At 46.5% G+C, this 21941-nt stretch overlaps 1 protein-coding gene and 1 long non-coding RNA gene across 8 annotated transcripts in view; one reads left to right on the top strand and one right to left on the bottom strand.

Annotated features, from left to right (window-relative positions):
* The first annotated feature begins 368 nt into the window (after window positions 1–368).
* LOC143826673 (uncharacterized) lies at window positions 369–11687 on the top strand. Its single transcript, XR_013227086.1, has 3 exons — window positions 369–897; window positions 2440–2539; window positions 11409–11687. It is a non-coding gene; the product is annotated as an uncharacterized LOC143826673 (long non-coding RNA).
* Window positions 893–21941, bottom strand: part of EHBP1 (EH domain binding protein 1) — a 383927-nt gene continuing 362878 nt past the window's right edge. For all 7 annotated transcript variants that reach the window (XM_077315418.1, XM_077315449.1, XM_077315434.1 and 4 more), the window contains 4 exons: window positions 18020–18119; window positions 14818–14891; window positions 2212–2326; window positions 893–1921 (listed from right to left, as the gene is read on the bottom strand). In XM_077315418.1, the coding sequence (XP_077171533.1) occupies window positions 1831–1921; window positions 2212–2326; window positions 14818–14891; window positions 18020–18119 (380 nt within the window). In that variant the 3' untranslated portion in view covers window positions 893–1830. The remainder of the gene's footprint in view (window positions 1922–2211; window positions 2327–14817; window positions 14892–18019; window positions 18120–21941) is intronic.

Raw genomic sequence — 21941 nt, 5'->3', positions numbered from 1 at the left:
CGGCGCGGCTGGACGGGAGGATGCGCCTTCGCGGCCAGCCCTTCTCCGGACGGACGGCGCAAGGGAGCGGCAGAGCCTCGGGGCGGGCGGGCGCCATCGGGGCCGAGGGGCGCGCTGGGCTTCCTGGGGAGGAACCGGGGATCGGGCCCACTGGGGCCCCTGCGCGCTTCCCCCGACGGCCGCCCTCGTCGCCCCGGGGCTGCCCTCTCCGGTGCGCGGACAGCGGCCAGGGGGGAGGGGGGAGGAGGAGGAGGGGGCCTTCCTGGGGCCTTCGCAGGGCCAGGCTCCCCCCCCCCCGTCTGGCGGCTGCCCCGAAGGAAGGAAGGAAGGAAGAGCCGCCTTGGCTTGGCTTGGCTCGGCTGGCTGCGCGGCCGGGGCAGAAGGCGCTCTCGGGGGCAGGTGAGGCGTCCTCCGCGGGCAGCCTGGCCCAGGAGCTGCGGCCTTCGCGGGCGGCCCCGTGGCGCCGATCGTGCTGCCCGGCCTCTCCCGCCAGCTGCGGACCCCCTCTGGCTCCCCGTGGCCGGCGCCCCCCCCCCCCCGGAGGGATGCCCACTGGACGGAGCCGCCCGGAGCCCCCCCTCCCCCCTTCATTGAAAGTTCGCCGCGGAGCCCGTTTCTTCCTTGGAGAGCTTATTGGTGCCTTCCCCCGGATGATGCCCGTTTTCTCCGTATGGGAGGCCTCCAGAAATTGGGCCCACAAGCCAAGAACCCCCCCCCCGCCCCCAATGACTGCGGGAGAAGGGGGGGGGGCTGCGGGGATGTTCCCTGTTCTCTGGCAGGAGCCCCTCCAGGCCCCCTTCTGTCTCTGGAGCCCCCAGACCGAGATTCAGGTTTTGGTTAGCCGGGGGTCATTTTTTGGGACAAGGTCTTGCGAGAAAAAGAAGCGGCAGAGTAATGGTAAGAAAGATCCAGCTTTATTGAAAATTTATACATGACTCCCGTATTGTAATAAATAAAAAGGTAACAGTTCCCACAAAAAAGGAAAAAAAATGCAGGCTGCCAGAGAAGGAAATACGAACTTGCAGGGGGGTTTTAGAAACCGTGGCAAGATGGGTACAGAATAAATATTAACAGCATCGGAGCCCAGCTGCAGAGATCCAAGCCCACGGAGAACAGGAGCTAAACTTAGGAGGTAAATAAATAATTTTTTTAAAAGTATGGATCACCTCTAAAGAAGATTTGTTTTTTTGTCTAAACGGATCATACCTCAGCTAGCCTCCTCAGGAAAAAAAACCTTCTTGAGTTCAACAAGGGCTCTTTTAAGCTCTGGATTTAAAAATCTGCTCTCTCAGCAAACCAGAAAAAGCGCTGTAATTAATACTTATAATAAAAATGTAAAACCGCTGCTGAAATAAACATCAGTAAATATAGCACGTTTTATTAAATGGTTTAAGTATGATCTAACTATAAAATTTTAGGTAGCATATTAAATTTTACACATGGTAGGACTAGATTTAAAAAATCAGAATAATCACCGCTCTTTGTTCTTCTTCTACACAATGCTAACATTTAAAAATCCTTTTGACTCCCCCCTTGTAAACATCTCTGATGTCATCACAATACACATTTCATTAAAATAATTTTTAAAATTATGTCTAAGCTCACAAGTAAATTCTAGTTTTGAAATAATATTGCTTGAACGGAAAAGGGGTGATAGTGGATATAACATAATTCTGGGTGTAGCTGGTCTACCAAAATGGAGGATTTAACATTTTCCAAAGTGTGTTATTTATGATTTTGTTGTTCCTTTCGGTCTCGGTGGCTGCATTTCTGAAATGTAACAAGGGTGAGGTTATAAAACATGACATCCCCCCCCCCCATGAAGGCCGGTTACTGGAGGACGCACTTCTCTTCTTTCTTGGCCATCTTTCCTTTGTTTTGCTCAAGAGTCCTTTCCAAATGTTCGTCTTCTTCTTCAGCCCTGGAGAAATCAAACCGCAGGGTGGTCAGTTTTCCTAATAAGCCTTCTCCATCACACCACAGCACAATAACTTCTGCACAGAAACCAAGGGCTGGGGCAGGGCTTTTGCCTCCACAGGGTGGGTGATGGGAGGCCAATGCTGGAAGTTCAGACTTCATGGAAAACTTCTGAATTTGCATCCTGCTTGAATGAAAACTGAGGGAAAGAATTAGCTAAAACTAGGACCAGGCGTGGGGGCGTGGGGGATGCTGACTAGAGATCTTTGCCAAACGTCAAGAAAGCAAACTTACTGTTTTTCTTGAGCATCTAAGTCTCTGACTAGAGCATCACGCTTATTAACAAGAATAACAAGTTCATCTAGTAAAAGTTGTTCTCGTCTCTTTTGGGCTTCGGTCTTTTGCCAATCTGAAAGGAAAAGAAACCCAGAAATCTGTACCTTACAAGTTTAACGTATATATGACCTATGCAAATCAGCGCCAGATCCTGGGACTTCAAAACAAATGCCTTTTCCTTTCCAGGAACCGCTCCGGTTGAAGAACGTCACTCGCACACAATCCCCTGGATTAAACCGCCCAGTCTGTCCTTTGACTTTTTTCAGATGGCTGCTTGAGAAGTCAGGTACTTTAGGATTCTTTTAGATAGACGTATATATTAAAAACACCTATGTTAAATTTTGGGGTACAGTATGAACCACTCAACACTAAGATATCCTGTAAGTATAGAAATAAACGCACTGGATTTTATTTTATAATTTGCTGTTTTGAAGTCGGGAACACTACGATTTGTGATATTTTTTACCCAGTTCTTGCTTTAGACTACCTGGCCGACCAATAACTCCCTGGCCTGTGTGCTCAGGGATTCGTTTCTCAATCGAGGGGGAAATTAAGGAGCCCCCTTCCACCCAAAACCCCAAAGCAAATTAATCCCCTTCCTTTCCTTCATCTGACTCTTAATTTCCTCTCCTCCAAATAGCCTATTCTTTGCTAATTTCTTCTTTGCTACCTCTTAGCTGTTCCAAAATGTCTCATACTGGGCCCCAGATGTGTCGGAATAACTTTAAAAGTAGGTATCAGCTAATTAGCATTTTCCTCTGAGGTACAAATACATCTGCTAGACAATACTACTTAGCTGCTTTGGAAACAGTACAGATTGGCATCTTTTGTAACAACTGCATCTTAGGGCTTTATTGCTAAAGTTAGTTAAAAAAATAAAAGTACAACAATCTCTCAATTTTTTGCTTTTTATTTTCCTTCCATTTCTCGCTCTGGAATGTCACTGAAGAATGCTCCCTCCCTCTCTCCCTCCCTCCCTCTCACCTATATAGGTCCTCCGCCCCCTTTTTCGTTGGCGCATTGTTGCCTGTCACTTCCCGTAAGCCAAATAGTATCAGTGTTTCATTAAAAAAGGGCAGCTTTAACACTGCAGCCCTCCCCAAAGCTGCCCAACCCAGGGCTCTCCGGGCCAGACTGCTAGGGCCTGTAGCTGCCAATCAACTGCCAGTCTGCCCCGCCTCCCTCATTAGGAAGGTAAACAATGGAAAGAAGGAGAAGCGGTCATGATGAGGGAGAGAGTGGAACAAATGAGAAGTGGGAGGGAAACTGGACACCAGCTTTTGAGAAGGGGGAGAAAAACACATCCCTTCCCACTCTCCCCGCCCCGTCCTCTCCTCCTCGATCCACTCCCCCCCCAACCAACCCAGAAGGAAGAAAGTGCCAGCCCTCCTGGATTTCTCTCTCTCTCCTCTCCCTATGGCCCTGGGCAATCATGTTAAAACTCACATGGCTGGTGCTTATTCAGATAAACCTAACAATGCAGACCAATGGTTACCATGTGAATCTTCACAAGCCACACAAGAATGTGCTGGTTCAAATCCCCCTGACCCCCCCTCCAAAGCAAAATTTATTCAAGGCAGCAAACTGTTCAAGAAGCTTTATGAAAAGGGAGTTGGTGCTGGAGTGAATTTGGCCGTGTATTTACAAATTAAAAATTAGATGCAGCCTCATCCAATAAAGGGTTGGAACAGAAGTAAAAAAGCCAGGAATTGGGCAATCCTCTTTAAAGCACCTCCCTGTATGTGCAGATCCCCAAATTCCCAAAGAAAAAATAACTAATATCTGTTTAAAAAAAAAAACAGGGAGAAAACCCTCTATCCTTGCATGACGCTCGTATAAGAAAAGACCCCAACAACACACTTAACATTTTTTAATTACTACTGTTGATGTTGTGGGCTATTCAACACTTCGCCCTGGAAAGGATTAGAACCCCTCCCCCTCCCCTCTTGATTTATTAGAATCCCTTATTTGTTGAAATCTTGCATTTCGGCGTCTCCCTCCAGACCTGCTACCAGTTAGAGATGATAAATAAACAAGTACAAAACCCCAACACACTCTTTCCCACAAACGACCCCTAACATATGGGACTGGAAATCATCCTGTACATGTCATTGCTGTTCATTTTCATGTGAGCGCGTTTAACAGAACTGCAATCAATGTGTGTTTCTGTTTAAACAAAGGCTCCTTTTATGGAACAATAGTGCACAGAATTACTTGAAATTTGTTAATTAAATGGTTGATAATCAGACTTAATTTTCTCCATTCCTGGCCCCCACCCTTTCAGGAGGAGTTACATATTAGCGTAGTCCTATCTTCTTCTTGTAAAAAGAGAACAAAAAGTCGCTGTTTCTACTGATACCAGCCCATACCTTCTAGTTCTTGGGAAGGGCTGCTTTGGACATAATAATCATAACACCCCCTGCTTTCTATATTTCTTTTTGGATTAAAAAAAAAGCCAAGGGATCTCACCCCCTCTACAGAGCTCACGGTGTTAGATGTTGAAGAAGCCCAATAACTTTGGCGCTCATTTCAGGGCGAAGTTACCAAAGCCCAGGCGGAAAGAGAGATGGGCCAGATTCTTTGCTCTGGCCCACTCTGCCCTTCTCCTTTGGCCTAACATACGAACCACATCACTATCAACTTCCTGACTGCAAAGGTCTATTTTTTTTAAACACCCAATGTATTCATTTCTGAATCTTTTTACACACATAGCACTATCTTAATTTTGGATACAAGTCCAAGTAACTGATTACACATGAACTTGGATCGGAACAAAATGCTGAAGAACGAGGGTTGCCAACCTGCAGGTAGGGCTCGGACATTAAAACCAATCTCCAGGTGACAGCAATTGGTTCCCTTGGAGAACAGGGTGGCTTTGGTGGGTGGACTCCGACATTAACGCTGCTGAGGTACCTTCCCCTTCCCGAAACATGCAGCCTCTAGGCTCCACCCCCAAAATCTCCAGCTGTCTCCCAACTCAAGTTAGCAACCATGCTAAGAATGGACGTTTTAGCACTCCTGTACAAGTATCCCCATCCATCTGTACATCCATGTGATGAAATTAGACACCATTGGCCAAACTTCTTTGAGGTGCTCCTAGGATGGGATTCTGAATTTTATAAATACTTAGCAAAACTCCTTGCCACAGCAAGTACAATTGTTGTCAGGGGCCAGGGTTCCAAGAACTCTGACGCTTGTTCCAGGCACCTGGGTGGGCTCTAGACTTGTTTCACTTCAAACAGCAGTTTTCCTGCTGCCCCCTGCAAATTGAAGGCATTCTGTGACACGGCATGAAGTTTTCTGGTCAGCAATTCAAAGAAAAAACTCAGACATTCCTCATATAAACCTAAGTTTCTCTTTGGATCTTGAGCACTATTATTATTCCTGTCATGTTGGCTTCCTTGCATATCAAAATATCTGCCTCAAAATGGGCCCCAAAAAATCAGAATCAGCACCTGTACCTTTAAGAAATAAACGCCCTTGGTGGCTGTTGCTAGGCAACCATAACAGCCTTCAAGCCTTGGCTTCTGTCCAGAAAGGCAGGGGGAGGGATATTTACAGGGCTGTTTTGGTCCTTGATTGAGGACTCATTGGGTCCAGGTCTAGGACTAACCATTGGGCAACTTGTTACCATATGACCTGCGTGAGTCACCCAAGACCAGTTGCCTGCTACTGTTCAACAGCAGCCACTTCAGAATGGCAAGTATAGTGTAGGGGGGTTACAGCTGCAGACTAGGATCTGGAAGACCCAGCTACAAATCCCCACTCTGCTCTGGGCTAGTCATCTCGGCCTAATTCAGTGGACTAAAGCAGAATGATGGGAGCTGATGAGAGGCAGCTTGGTTTAGTGGTTAGGAGTGCGGACTTCTAATCTGGCGAACCGGGTTCGATTCTGCGCTCCCCCACATGCAGCCAGCTGGGTGACCCTGGGCTCGCCACGGCACTGATAAAGCTGTTCTGACCTAGCAATGATATCAGGGCTCTCTCAGCCTCACCCACCTCACAGGGTGTCTGTTGTGGGGAGAGGAAGGAAAGATGACTGCAAGCCGTTGAGACTCCTTCTGGTAGAGAAAAGTGGCATACAAGAACCAACACTACTACTACTACTTCTTTTGGTCTCCATTGTGGATAAAGACAGGAAATAAATTAAGTAACGAGATAAATATAGATGAAGGGAGGCAAAAGGCAGGTTGGCTGGTAGGGTTGCTAGGTGGGGTTGGGAGATGACAATTGATCTTCAAACTACAGAGATCAGTTTCCCTGGAGACAATGACTGATTTGGAGGGGGGACCCTTGAGCGTTCTCCCCACTGGGATCCCTTCCCTTCATGGGCTGAACTCCAAGTGTCTAGAAATTGTCCAACCTCAAGTAGGCAATCCTACTGTTTAGTGGGGAAGAGGAGAGAAGGAAGCAGGGAATGTTGGGGAGACGGGGCTGCAAGGAGGAGAGAAAGAAAAAATACGTGGGGAGGGAGACACAAGGGAGCATGAGTCTTTGCATGCCCCCCCATGCAATTATGTCTGGCCTGGCCAGCACCACGCAGCTGGGTCTGGCCTGATGCCTGGCGTCCTGCTACCTCGCCAGAGTTTTCCTGGGGAGAAGCTGCCAGGAAGTTCAGATAGCTAAAGAGAGGAGGGCAGCTGTAGGTAGGCTGGCTGGGGGGGGGGGGGGCTGGGAGAGAGCAGGATGCAGTAAAAGGACCCGCAAGTCCTCACAGATCCTCCACCACAACTACACACACACACACACACACACATGATGCAGATTTCTTTTTTTAAAAGAAATTACTTGCTTTTGTCCTGTTGCAGATACTGGTCCTATCCAAGCTATTTCGGGGCTGCAATTTTAAGCACACGTTACAAGCTCTCCTCCGCAGAACGTGTGTTTATGGACGGGGGACAGACTTGCTTGAATCTAAGACTTGGGGCAACTGGTGAATGCAGGCATTGTTAAAGCCAACATTGTGAAGAATTTTATAGATTTTAAAATTCTGCACTGAGTAAAATCAGATCCCCGAAACTCATCCTTACGGTGCTTCCCTCTTTAACTTGGGGGGGGGGGGAGAGAATAATTACTTTAGAACAATAAGAGAGACACATTTGGGAAGGGGAGAAAAAAGCACGGTAATGAAAGATGGCCAAAGTTCTCCAGTTTTGAAAATAAAAACCTTCCATCGGGTCACTCTAAAATATGCCTAGCACTTCTGATGAGAATTAGCGTGAGTCCCTCAGAGAAGGCACTGGGGGGCTGCCGCCAACTCCTTATCTTTAGTTCCAGTCAACTAGCAGCCCTGAAAGAGTTTGCTTCGTCATCAGAGGTGGCCATTTGATAGGATTCTACCGCTGAACCTAATCAATCTATGGAATACTGCGGCAGCGCCATGTAACAAAGCTAAAATAGATTTACAAATGGGGTTTTAGGGGATAAGCTCCTCCACAGGATTACATATTGATTTTAAATATAAAAAAGCTTATCATAGAAACCATAACTACAAAAATAGTGAACCTATGCACAAATCCTTTTAAGAAGAGCTCCCACTTCAAACTCAAAGCCAAGAATGAATCAAGATGTACAAAAATGCTAAAGGAGATCCAATTCTTGGCTCGGGGAAATAAAAGGCACGCCCAACAGCCCCCCTCCCCAAGTGTGCAAAAATCACACTTTATCTTTCTAAGGAGGCCTCCCATTTGAACAAGAGGGCCGGGTTTTTTTTTGCAAGGAGTCCAAAGAGCCTCAGATGCTCAGCTGGCAGCTTGCTGTCTGCTTGGCTCTGCCTGGGATTTTGGTTTGTTTATGGCAGGGGCAGTCAAACTGCGGCCCTCCAGATGTCCATGGACTACAATTCCCAGAAGCCCCCTGCCAGCATTCGCTGGCAGGGGGCTTCTGGGAATTGTAGTCCATGGACATCTGGAGGGCCGCAGTTTGACTACCCCTGGTTTATGGAAAGCGGGTGAAGAGACATGAGGGCTTCATGGCCCCCATTGAACGTATCACCAGATAATACGCAGCATTTTGCCCAACAAAGCCAAAGGTCCATGACCCAGAACACTGCCTGCATCCTGCCAGAAATGCCTCGGCGTTCCCGAGGGCCATTGAACAGCAAACACATCCATTTTAATATTTGGCTTACAAAACTCTCTCTCTGCCTCCCTTAATGCTGTCCTCTCTGGAACTGTCCTCCCAGTGCAGACCAGGGTCCAGGAGGGGACCTTTATCCACAATCAGTGGCCCCTCCCTTTCCTCCTGTCACCAACAAACTGAGTCAATGAAATGACACATTTTTATTAAAAACAAACAAAAAAACCCAGCAGTGCTACGTGTGGCAGATTTAAGATTTTTCTCGCACAATAATCGTTATCTCCCCACTAGAGATAATCACAAGATGTCATAGTCCCACTGTATACGGCACTGGTCAGACCACACCTGGAGTACTGTGTGCAGTTCTGGAGGCCTCACTTCAAGAAGGACGTAGATAAAATTGAAAGGGTACAGAGGAGAGCGACGAGGATGATCTGGGGCCAAGGGTCCAAGCCCTATGAAGATAGGTTGAGGGACTTGGGAATGTTCAGCCTGGAGAAAAGGAGGTTGAGAGGGGACATGAGAGCCCTCTTTAAGTATTTGAAAGGTTGTCACTTGGAGGAGGGCAGGATGCTGTTTCCGTTGGCTGCAGAGGAAAGGACGCGCAGTAATGGGTTTAAACTACAAGTACAACGATATAGGCTAGATATCAGGAAACAATTTTCACAGTCAGTTGTTCAGCAGTGGAATAGGCTGCCTAAGGAGGTGGTGAGCTCCCCCTCACTGGCAGTCTTCAATCAAAGGTTGGATACACACTTTTCTTGGATGCTTTAGGATGCTTAGGGCTAATCCTGCGTTGAGCAGGGGGTTGGACTAGATGGCCTGTATGGCTCCTTCCAACTCTAGGATTCTATGATTCTACTAGAGCTACTCCTTTAAACAAAGAGCACAATTGTGAACCTTGGAATAGTGGTGGGACAAACGTGCTGCCACCATGAGGTATTCATTATCCTATAGACTAACTGGCTGTTGCAGTCTCTGCCCCTTTGAAATCATTTCCAAAGGGAAAGGCTTGCCTGTTGGTCTCCAACTGGGACTGCCGGGCATCTGTATAGTGGGTGGAAGGAAAGGGCCGTTGAGTTGCAACTGGCTCCTGACAACCCCAATCATGGACTTTTCAAGGCAAGAGCCAGGCAGCAGGGCTTGGCCATTGCCTTCCCCTGCATAGCAGCCCTGGGTTTCCATGGTGGTCTGCCATCCTAATGCTGACCAGGGCTGATTAGCTTCTGAGGTCAGACAATATCTGGCAAGCCTGGGCTGTCCAGACCAGAGACAAGCATCTGAAGGCCGAGGTAATCCAGCTGCACTGGCTCCCAGCTGGTTTCTGGACTTCATGTCAGATGCTGGTGTCAACTTTAAGGCCCCAAATGCCTTTGAGCCCAGAATATCTAAAGGGCCTGCCTCCACCACTATCAACCTTTCCAGGTGCTAAGTTCATTCAGGGGGTGCTCCTACAGAAGATTAGATTGGCTGGCACCCACAGGGGTTCTTCTCCCACTGTGGAATGACCTCTAGACCGGAAGTTGACAGTCTCTTGTTCGGGTTAATTCTTTGAGCTTTATATGTAACCGAGCACTAAAGCCTGCTGTAGGGGCAAATACAAGGGGTGCTAGCATGGTGGGAGGCTGGAGTGGCTGGTATGAAAGCGCGGATGCATGCGACTTGTGGGAAGAAAGGCAGAAAGAGGGAGTTTAAGAAAGAGAGAGAGAGAAAGGAGAGACAGAAATATAAGAGAGGGAGACAGAGAAAGAATGACAGAGAAAGAGGGTGAATGAAAGAGACAGGGAGGGAGGGAGAGAAATAAAGAATATATGTAGAGAGAGACAGGAGAGTTAGGTAGAGATAGGAAGGAAAGAGGAGAGAGAGGAAAAGTGACAGAGAGGGAAGGAAAAAGAAGAAGAGAGAAAGAAGGCAAGAGAGAAAGGAAGAGGCAGACAGAGAGAGGAGGAAGGAAACAGAGAGTGAGAAAGAAGCGAGGGAATAAGACAGACATACAGAGGAAGAGCAAGGTAGTGAGCGAGAAAGAGAGGGAGGGTTGTACCAGGAAGGGGCCAATGCGGCAAGGCTCAGCAGGGTTTTGTGGGGAGGGGGGGGGGTCGGTGCTCCTGGCCCCCTTACCGTGGCCCAAAAAGGTGAGGCTCAGCTTGTGGAAGACACGACAGCACTTGGCAGGGGAGAGGGTGCGGGCATGCGGCTACACCCCTCAGAGGGCAGGCATCTCGTCTGCAGCCAGCCCAGCAGTGGAAAGGCCAGGTTTTGTGGGCCCAGGGTGGTGGTGGTGGAGGATTTCCAACATCGCTGTGAGTGGCCCCCAAAAGGGGTGGGGCAGCACGCACAGGGCACAGCAAGACTTGTGGGGGCAGGGGGGATAGCGGGCGGGGATGGATCCTCCCGTACCTGGGTAGTTCTGGCTGCCATAGGCAGCGTCGTCCAGGAAAGGCTGGGCATGGGCCGCACAAGGCTTGGGGCACCTTCTTGGGGTGGGGTAGATTGGCAGCGGGGAATCTGGGATGCGGCCCAGTACAGTGGAAAGGGTCGAGGAGGGGGGTGTAGGGTCTGTCGGGGTGTGCAGGGGGAGGGGTGGTGGGCGGTCCTCAGCTCTCCCCACCGTGGTGCAAAGGCTCATGGAGGGCACAGCAGGGCTGTGCGCGCATGGCCAGGGCAGCAGGGTGGGACACTGTGGGAGGGGGGACGACTGTGAGGGAAGGCCATTATCCCCCACTGTCATCACTGTCGGTGTTGGTGGTCAGGGGCACACTGGTGCCGAGAGCGCCAGAGTGCTCGTGGCTGGGCTCTATTGGGGCAGGCCAATCACGGTGCCGCCAGCTTCACTGATTGTCCCGAAGACTGGAAGGAAGGGCCGGGCAGTCCCCGCCCAGGAGGACATTACTGAAATATTAATGCCCTGCTCAAAGCACTAGTTTGATGCAAAATATGGTTAATACCCATAGTAACAAACATTTTTGTCTATATCCTCTGTTATTATTTTATTAATATTGATGATTAATGATTACTATTCTCTGAAAATGTATTGACATGATTAAAATATGTCTTTTAAAATGTTCATTTCTTCTAAGGGTTTTCCAGTATGCTGTATGTGAAGAAGCCAGCAGGGGTTCCTGAAAGCTCCTCCCCGGCCACACATGCTAGTTTTTAAGGTGCCAGCAGACGCTTGCCCTCACCTTGTGCTGGCACGAGCTGGCCCACATCGCTCCCATCAATTTGCAGCAAAACAAGAGGGTCACCAAGACAAAAGGAGGCCAAACCAAATGCCAGATGTGATATTATGTGCTATTTTATGCTTGGGACTTACGATTTAACTGTGGGTGGGCGGGCAAAGCTCCATACTAACAATATTTGTAGTCATTGAGATTTTCAACTTTTGTAACACTCTCAGTGGTTACATTCAAGCTTCTTCTAATGTGTTTTTAATATTATATATGTCTATGTTTCAGATCTCCCGATGAAGCTGCAGAGAAAGGAGTAGGTGCTTTTCGTTTTTCCAACAATAAATTTGAGGCTTGTCCGTGTTCTCACTTTCTTCACTTGTAAATTCCTGTTTCTTCGAGGATTCCCCCACCCCCCGTTCTGCAGGTGTTTTGCTCCCTCTAGTGGCCGATTAGATATTGCTTTGGTATATGTCCAGCATAAAACCCTGCAATTTTAAACTGCAGGTTTTTATGCAGGTCATGAACTAGCGTAATATCAAATCGACTAGAGGGAGAAAAATGCCCCCCTGCAAAAAAAAAACATGAACTTACAAGTGAGAAGAATGAGAATGTGGAAAAGCCCATTCCCTTTCATACTGCTTTTCTCATCGGCATTTGTCTTTCCTTTTTTTGGTCCCATACATAAGCCACCTGTGGTGATTTGCGTTAACGCAGCCAAATGAGCAGTCCAGATGGAAAGAGTGTAGCATGAGGGATCAGTGGCCGCAACATGCAATCCGAGTGGCATTCCACAGTACTTCAGAAGGCACATGAATGAGCTGCCTGACTTCCTCCAGCTTGAGGCTGCAGATCGTGATGCTTCGGGTGCATGATCAGGGAAGTGAGCCCAGGGTCCTCCTCTAAACACGAAATAGGATGGCCTTGGAACGCAGAACCTGAGTCACGCTACAGGAGCATCTGATGCACAGATTTCTGACTATACTGGAACTGGTTGCTTTTTTGTCACCAAAGAAAAGGTGTCTTGCTCTTCTATGGCACATCTGCGTAGGATGCCACGTTAACCTGAACTGGACATCCTAGTCCTGGAGGCGGACAATTATCCCAAGCCAATTATCTGCCCATTTCTATCAGCTTATTTTTCTTCAGGAAGCCCCCCCCCCCACTTATTGGCAGCTGTACGTGCAAACTCTTGCCCATGGTAATCCAGGTTATAAGGAAGGGGATGGCCACTCACTTGTGCCTCCATTGCAAGCAATGGACAACATCTTCATCTGACCGAGCAGTAATCTCAGGGCTCTCTCAGCCTCACCCACTTCACAGGGTGTCTGTTGTGGGGAGAGGAAAGGGAAGGCGACTGGAAGCCGCTCTGAGACTCCCTCAGGTAGAGAGAAGCAGCATCTGAGAACCAACTCTTCTTCTTCAAGAGGCATTCAGTGGGATGGTTGGCCATGGCCTGCCTGTGTGTAGCCACCTGTGTGTAGCCTTCCCTCGTGGTCTCCCATCCAAGTGCTAAATAGGGCTGATCCTGCTTAGCTTCTGAGATCTGACGAGATCACGTTAGGCAGTGATATAATCTGAGTGAGCCAAAACATGATCAAGGCACATCTTAAACAACCTTCCCACTAACAACCATTGTTATAATAAAGACTGCAGTAGAAATGAAACAGCAGAATATATATTTTTCTCTGGGGCTATTATCTGTAAAGTATCTTAGCCAGCTTTAAAAAAACTCTCTTCATGCTGCTTCATACATTCACAAAGGAACTGGAGACCCCAAGTCCTCTAAAACAGTGGTCCCCAACCTTTATTAGGCTGGGGACCGGCAGGGCATTGGGCCGCGCCCGCAGGGACCGCGCAGGCCACGCCCACGCTTCCGGCCGCGCCCGCAAGCCGCGCCCGGCCGCGCCCGCGGGCCGCACCCGCGGATCGGGCCGCGCCCGGCCGCGCCCGCGGGCCGCACCCGCGGGCCGCGCGGGCGCGGCCCGGCCCTGATTCCCTCTCCCCGCCCTCCCGCAGTAAGTAGCTTCCCGGGCTGCAAGCTTGCGGCCTGGGAAGTTTTTTACTGCGGGGGGGAGGGGCGGGGAGAGGGAGCCGCGGCCCGGCGCCATGGCCTTTGCGGCCCGGCGCCGGGCCGCGGCCCGCAGGTTGGGGACCACTGCTCTAAAAGGTGAGGACTTGGCCCTCAAACTTCACAGTCATTTTTATTGGTTGTAACTGCCAAACCCTTCTTTTGCAAGAGGTGCTCTTGTTCTGGGTTTAGGGTTTATTCAGGGTAGCTCTTGAATTTTGCCAAGAAATTACAGGCAGCAAGATCAGAAATGTACCTGACACCTCGTGCCTTTTTCTCCCAAAACTGATGCGTCTAGTGATGTCTCTAAACTAATTAGAATTGATTTATTATGGATCAGGTAGCTTATCAGGTGAAGAAAGAAATTACCATGGACAGTCAAAGGGTTAAGAGGTCAATATAGAATAGCAAAATCAATTTGCATTGATTAGACAAAAGGTCCATTTTACAGAGCCCAGGGGATTAACTTTTAAGCAAACATCTTTGAACTGTAAAGACAGCATTTGTGTCTGAAAAGTGTAAGTAGAACAGCTTTATTAAAAAAAAACACTTAGTATATTTAAATAGGAAAATAAGGTAAGAGTAGTGGTTTAACCTATCTGGATGTTTACTTTTATTTCTGAATCCTCCGCAGGATTATTGTACAATTCATTTAAACGCATTAAGAAGAGCAGCCGATTGTTTAATTCATCCCTTATGTCAATCTGTTCGTGAGCTTTCACTCAGGTGAGGTGGCTGGCCTCTCAGGGACGGCAGAAAATGTGCCCAGAGGATTGAGCTAATCCTGTCATTTTGTCTGATGAAATATTTACTTGACACGGGGATTTTTTTGTTGTCGTTGTAACGAGGCCTTCCCTTTCCATGGAACTACGGTTGCTCACAACTGTGTGAGATGCAGCAATAATGGGTCCTGTCCATGGTGTGGTGAGGCACGGAAGCCATTGTGGCCCCAGAAGTTTCCCTTTTCAGGTCAATAAAAGGCTGGGGAGAGAGAAAGGCCAGCCCATCTCGTGCTGCCCCACACCCTTTCCAGCCGAAATGCCTGGTGAGGGAGGGGTCTGGGAAGGAGCCCGGCTCCATCGCCTGCAGACCAACCCCGCCAATGACGCAACATTTTGTGGCGCGGGGAAACCTTCCCCTCAGGCCACAGGTCGGAGGAGGGTCTGTGGGATTCAACCCGATCTTGGCAGTGGCATTTTCTTCACAGGCAGTTTTAAGGTTTTTTGTAAAAAACGACACCGGTCTTACCTTCAATGGCAAGCATGGCTCTTAATTCTCGGTTCAGCAGTTCATACCGCCTTTCTAGGTCATGTTCTTTCTCCCTAGGCAAGTGGCAAAAAGTTCATCAATATGTTAATTACTAAATCATTAAACACTTTAAAAAACCCTTTAATTTACATTGATTTTTAGGACTCGTAACTGACTTTTCTCTTTAGGTTTAAGCTACTCTAAACAAATGATACACAGGAACAAAGCTTTTACAAAGTCTGATTTAGTGTTGCCAGGTGCCCTTTATTTCCAGAGGTGGCACTAATTTTTAAGGATTCTCCCTTTTGTCTAACACAACATACCCCGCAAGACATAACGGTTTCCCCTTCTTAAAAGCCAAGACAAAACCTGCAAATCCCATCTCCAGCCTATGCTATAGAGGAGGGAAGAATCCAAGCTGTCAAGGTTTGACATTCTCTATAATATTAGAGCGAATCACAACTTCATGTTACTAAAAGACGTTAGAATACAGCATTAGAATGCAGACAGTAAAGAAACTTATACATATATTCAAGTTTGCTTATCAAAAGAACAACATTCTAAGTGGCCAAAATTTTATCCTGGTCGTGTCTATAAATCTTGCTTCCCTTGCCCTTAGATCTGTCCAATAACAGGACTCTTAGATATAAATAAATGTAATATTTTGTACAGAAAAGAAATAGATGACTGTTAAGTATAAATGTAAACTTCATGGCACAAGTGCATGCATTTTAATCAGCTTCAGCTTCAGCTTCAGCAGAGAGTATGTAAGCATATTCAGAGTATGGCTCCTTAACCATTCCACAAGCTTTATGATCTAGTGAGAAAAGTGTGTGGAGGGTCACCATCCCCCAGGAGACTAGATTGGTCTCAACCAGAGCCAGGGCCTTTTTGGTGCTGGCCCCAGGCTGAGGGAACAGTCTTCCAATGCACACAGAGCCCCGTGGGATCTTGCGCTGGTCAATGGAGTGGCTCCCACAGGCCTGCGGTCGAGGCCCAAAGCAACATCTTAATTATTCCGTCTCCCTATCAAAGCCCAATTTCTGTATCAAAGCTCCAATTTGTATTTTAGATAAACAGATTACCTTTAATGACATAAAATAAATACAGACAACCACAACACAGATGGACATAGGTGATATACCCAAGGCACTGGCTAGCATTTCTGCAAATACAGAAGATTGAAGTACATTTGCAACTTTAGCCAACAGAGCATGATTCTTCTCGTTAAGCGGAGCTTTAAGAATCTGCCGTTCATTCCTGCAGTTCAGCCCCAATTTGGGTATACAGTCTGGGGTTGGGATGCGTTGGCTGCAAGGAGCCAGGCAGAACAAGATGACGGGGAGGGTGATGGGGACACCACAGCCATGGAGGCAAAGTCTCTACGATTCAGGAATGTGGCAAAACCTGCCACGGGTCACTTTGGAGGGGAAGACATTTAATCCTGCTAGGAGCAGTGCTTTCCTTGCCTGAAGGGAGTCCAAGGAATAAAAATAAGAGGGCAACGTTTTGTGGGAAATGGGGATGCCCCAGAAACTAGGAGGAAAAAAAGAGCTATAGGGAGATTGCTTTAGAAGTTGGAGTTCCAGATCTTCAAATCTTTGAGTAATTGTTTTACATTTATATTTTTCCTCTTGGCCCAAGAGCCGAGATATATCAAACCCTGTGGTTTTAATCCTGAAAAGAATTCGATTATACCAACTTGAAATGAATGGACCACTAAGCATATCTGTAAGCAGGCTTCCGGGGGAAGCTGAAAAGTGAATTTTTATTCTGGCCTCTCTATGTCAGCTGGGGCGGGTATGATTTCCTTACCTCCTCTGCTCTTTTTCCAGTAAGTAGAAGATCTGGGCAACTGACAACTGAATTTCCACTTCTAGATTTTAATTGTATTTAATTTAGTAATGTTTACATTTTATCTGTGTATTTTATCTTTATAGATGTGATTTTATCATGATATAATCTGCCCCGAGCCTCAGGAGATAGGGTGGAAGTCATGTATAATTATTTAAAAAATAAACACTGAGGATGCTACGCCTCCACTCGGCCTGCCAGGCACCTGCTGGGGGCAGGGAATCTCCCAGCCCCCCTCCCTCTATGGATCAGCTGGCCAGTGTGTGTCTGGGAACTAGTTGGCGGTGGGGGAAGGTTTAGACCAGGGGTAGTCAAACTGCGGCCCTCCAGATGTCCATGGACTCCAATTCCCAGGAGCCCCCTGCCAGCATTCGCTGGCAGGGGGCTCCTGGGAATTGTAGTCCATGGACATCTGGAGGGCCGCAGTTTGACTACCCTTGGTTTAGACTGGTGTGGTGTTGTCATGTGGCAGCATGAGATGCAAAAGCTCTTTGGTTAAAAATGCACCTGCCATAGAGATTTTGCCACAACACCACATCACTGCATACTGGAACGGGTGTTGCCTAGGCCAGGGATAGTCAACCTGTGGTCCTCCAGATGTCCATGGACTACAATTCCCAGGCATTTGCTGGCAGGGGCTCATGGGAATTGTAGTCCACGAACATCTGGAGGACCACAGGTTGACTATCCCTGGCCTAGGCCTCCCTTTGCCGCCGGTAACCTCCCCACCCCCCACCCCTTGCTGGGGGCCAAGAGGAAGCTGTCAAAGCTAAGCTCCGCAGCTGAGGGACCAGCGCTTCAGGGTCCACAGGCTTGCCACCCAGACAGAGCTGAGCCTTGGCAGGGCTCATTTTTTCAGCAATTGTGTCGCACCTGACACCAGCAACGGCAATGAGTGGGAGAGCACTTCAGAAAGCTTCAGGTGATGCCACGTCACCAGGGGAACAGAGTGGAATTCTGTTGCGAAGACTCTAAAGACCCCTGGAAGAGTAGGGCAGCTTTGGCCAGAGGAAAGAGGTCTGGTGTTTTTCAAGGCCCGTCCCACCAAGTCTGTCACTCGTCTGCCACTGAGAGATGGGTGTGGGCTGCCACAGAGCATAGGGTGCTCCTTTGTTTTTAAGGGCTGCAAGGGTGCTTCTTAGGGCATTTTGCGCTAGCTCTTGGGTGTTGCTTAGCTGCTTATTTTCACAAAAAAAGAGTGGAACTCCTCTGAACTGCTGCCCGCCTTTATGTTGGCATGGGAAGGTTCATGTGGCAGAACAGGTAGATGAAAGGACACACTTTGGATGTGGCAAAGCAAGACACAGGACACCTGTCCTTCCTGCCCCTTCGCCATCTGAATACTTACAACAGAGAGAGCTGGTTCATCCTCCGTATTAAGGCATTTTTCTTGTTGACCAGCATGAACCATTCTTGCATCATGGCTTCTTCTTCTTCAGTGTTTTTCCCTGTTCAAAAAGAGGAGACATTATTCAGTTGCAATCGCAGGAGATGTTAGGCTTTCTCTGTCCCTAGAAAGTTCTCCAGAGCAGGGATTCCAGCCAGGGATCCAGGAGTTGCTCCCCAGGGATGACATGGCCTTTCCCAGAAGTTCAGGTGGCTGCTAGATGTCCCTGGAGCCCCCTCCCGCTGTTGCTCTACAGGCCTAGACTTTTTCTCCACAATGGAAATGGTCAATGGCCGCTTAAATGGACCTATTACAGTAAGTGAAATTATAGAGAGTGTAAGAAGAAGTAAAGTGAATAACGTTCCTGGACCTGATGGGATCTCAAATATGTTTTATAAAACCTGTATAGATGAGTTACTGCTGACCCTTCAGATAACTATGAAGGACATATTGGAAGGAATGGAAGTCCCTGGTTCATGGAAACAATCGTATATAACGCTAATTCCCAAAGAGGAGCAGGAAATATTGGATGTTAAAAGCTACAGACCTATTGCTTTGCTAAATAATGATTATAAAATTTTCTCAGATATATTGGCTCAAAGGTTGAAAAGTGTTTTAAAAGACTATATAAAAAAGGACAATCAGGTTTTCTTCCTAAAAGACAAATTAAAGATAATTTAAGAATTCAATTAAGCAGGAATACATCAAACATTTAAAAATCATTGTATAAGACGGGCACTGTTTAGAACTTGGTCTAAATATAAGAACCAATAGTGGCCAAAAATTCCATACTGGGTAGGAATTATATGGTAGGGAAAAATGGCACTCAGAGGAGTATCTAAAATATAAAGATCTGTTAGATTACTCTGAACAGTAAATAAAATTTAAACAGAGGGAAGATATAACAGTAGCAAGTGGTACCTGCAATTGGTTTCTATACAGACAGTTATATGACAAATTTAAAACTGATAGACAGATTTATCAGTTTGAAAATTTTAAAAATGAGGCTGATCTCTGTATATATGAACAAAAAGAGACATTAATTGCAAAGATCTACAATATGTTACTAAAAAAAGACACTGAGAAGGAAGTGATAAAAGAATCAATGATTCGTTGGGCACAAAATATAGGGCACACTATTAAGCTTCAGCAATGGGAGATGGTATGGAAAAGAGATATAAAATTTACATTAGCAACTAACATAAGGGAAAATTACTACAAAATGCTGTATAGATGTTATTTGACTCCGGTATTACTGTCTAAAATATACAAAAATGGTTTAACAAAATGTTGGAAATGTAAATTGGTTGATGGTACTTTTTACCACCTTTGGTGGACATGTCCAAAGGCACAAAAATTTTGGGTACAGATCCATCAATATACTCGGAAAATAACAAAGCTTGACTTGAAACTTAAACCAGAATTATACTTATTAAATATTTTGGATCCTGAAATAGTAAAAGCAAGGAGAATACTATTACTTTACATGATTTCAGCAGCAAGAATAATTTATGCTCAATACTAGAAAAATGAAAAAATACCAAGTGTAAATGAACGGTTGGATAAGGTTAAGGAGTATGCAGAATAAGATCAGTTAACAATATTAATGAGAGACCAAATGCTAGATAGTTTTATAACACATTGGGAGCCATTTGTAAATTATCTTAAAAGTAATAAGGTAAATGAGAGTATTATTATTGGTTATGTTGAATAAATTAGTTAAGACAAGGATGAAGTGTATTCTAAAGTAAATATTTATTAGTTGTACATATGTATTTCATCATATTATTATTTTTAACTAAGGATATATATTATAATTATGAATGGTTAATGAATGATTTAATTGTAAAATTTGGATTTCCAATAATATTTTTTGTGCATGTGGTCTTTGAAAACTAAAGAACCTGATTTGTAGATGGTCGGGGGTCTTTTCTAAATGTTTTTATTATGGGTGTATTTATTATATTTATTATATTTATATACCCCCCCCCCCCCGTAGGCTCAGCCAACTCTAGCAGAGCAATGTGATGCAGAGGACAGAGCAGGCTCTGAGCAGCAAGACACAGATCCACAGCCAGGTACCAGTACGGTGGTCCTTCAGCCCTGAGTTCACAACAGAATTATTTGCTGGCCAGTTCCCCTTCCCGGTCACCAAGCCCTCAGGACTGTCACAGGAGGAAGAATAGGAGGGAGCTGCAAGACAGAAGGTGCAGGGCCAGATTGGCAGCAAAGAGTGGTTGCAGGAGCAGGGCTGAGATGGCTGGCAGGTGCTTAGCATAATGTTAAAGACAAACCAGGGGTGGCCATGTGGAAGCAATGTGCCAGTGGCAGCCTGTATTCTGGACTAATTCCTTTCTCTTAGGCCTGTTCTTAGATTTCCCCTGAAGCTGTGAATTTGGTCTAACTGGCATCTGTATTTTGGAATGGTATTTTGAGGAATGCTGACAGCTAGAAATGACCTTTGCCTGCCTGCTATGTGCCTGCAATCAGGACAGTTGACATTTGAAACCATCTACTCTATTGCCCCCCCCCCCGTTAAAACACAAAGCATGCTCCCCCCCCCCAAAAAAAATCAGGAACGAGATTAATTTTTAAAGGCTTCAAGGCTCATGATTCCAAAAGGGGTGGCATTAAAAAAGCACTACGCATATATGATTAGATGCATAGGCGTCTCAACAGAGAAGTTTGACTTTAAAAAGAAAATTATCTGGCATTGTGGGCCCTTTAAAACCTGGAGAAAAGTGATTGGCTGTCTGGCTTGATTGATAGGCGGAGGAGAGTCACATGTAAAGTGCATTGCTTTCTTCCACCATTTCAAGCAGGCATGCAGAGTGCAAGGAAGCGTGAAAAGACAGTAGAGGTAAGCAAGAGAGCCAGAAGGTGAGGAATGACCGCAGGCGCGTTATTTTTTAGTGTTACGCCATTGGGCTGGTGTAACGCTGTTTTTTTTTTCAATGTGCGGAACTGCCCTAGATTTCAACAGCAGAAGGTGCAAGGGTTTTTAATTTGTGGTTGTATTTGTCCTTCCAGGATGAAAATAAATGGAAGTGAAGTTGGCTAATCAAGTTTTATTTAGTTGGCTAATCAAGTTTTATTTGGTAGCAAATATGCCCACATAAGGAAGGCCGAGCGTCAAAGAATTGAGGCTTTTGAACTCTGGTGCTGGAGAAGACTCTTGCGAGTCCCTTGGACTGCAAGGCGAACAAACCGGTCAGTCCTAGAGGAGATCAACCCTGACTGCTCCTTTGAAGGCCAGATCCTGAAGATGAAACTCAAATACTTTGGCCACCTCATGAGAAGGAAGGACTCCCTGGAGAAGAGCCTAATGCTGGGAGCGATCGAGGGCAAAAGAAGAAGGGGACGACAGAGATTGAGGTGGCTGGATGGAGTCACTGAAGCAGTAGGTGCAAACTTAAATGGACTCCGGGGAATGGTAGAGGACAGGAAGGCCTGGAGGATCATTGTCCATGGGGTCGCGATGGGTCGGACACGACTTCGCACATAACAACAACAAATGCCCACAATTCATTGTAAGGTTAACATTCACTTGGCATAGCATCTCAAAGGACCAATGTTTGGAGTTCACCTCCTTTGCTTTTAACTCATTTTGTGATCTTAGACCAACTTTCTTATCTTGTATCTTGAATTCCAATAAAAAATATGGGTATAATACTTTCCCTTCTGTACAAGTGCTGAGCTAATCATTACAGCTAATGATTTCAGTGTCATGAAACCCTCAAACGGAAAGTAAATTTATTTTATTTTATTTACTTATAATTTAATTTATATCCTGCCTCTCTTGACTAAGTCATCTCGAGGCAGCTTATAACAATAAAAACATACCCCATAAAATTCTGTAAAAACATTTAACATTCAGTTCCCT

This window comes from Paroedura picta, chromosome 1 (assembly GCF_049243985.1).
Source record: "Paroedura picta isolate Pp20150507F chromosome 1, Ppicta_v3.0, whole genome shotgun sequence".
Taxonomy (NCBI): Eukaryota; Metazoa; Chordata; class Lepidosauria; order Squamata; family Gekkonidae; genus Paroedura; species Paroedura picta.
Note: the sequence above shows the minus strand (reverse complement) of the source record. Positions and strands in the feature narration are given on the sequence as shown.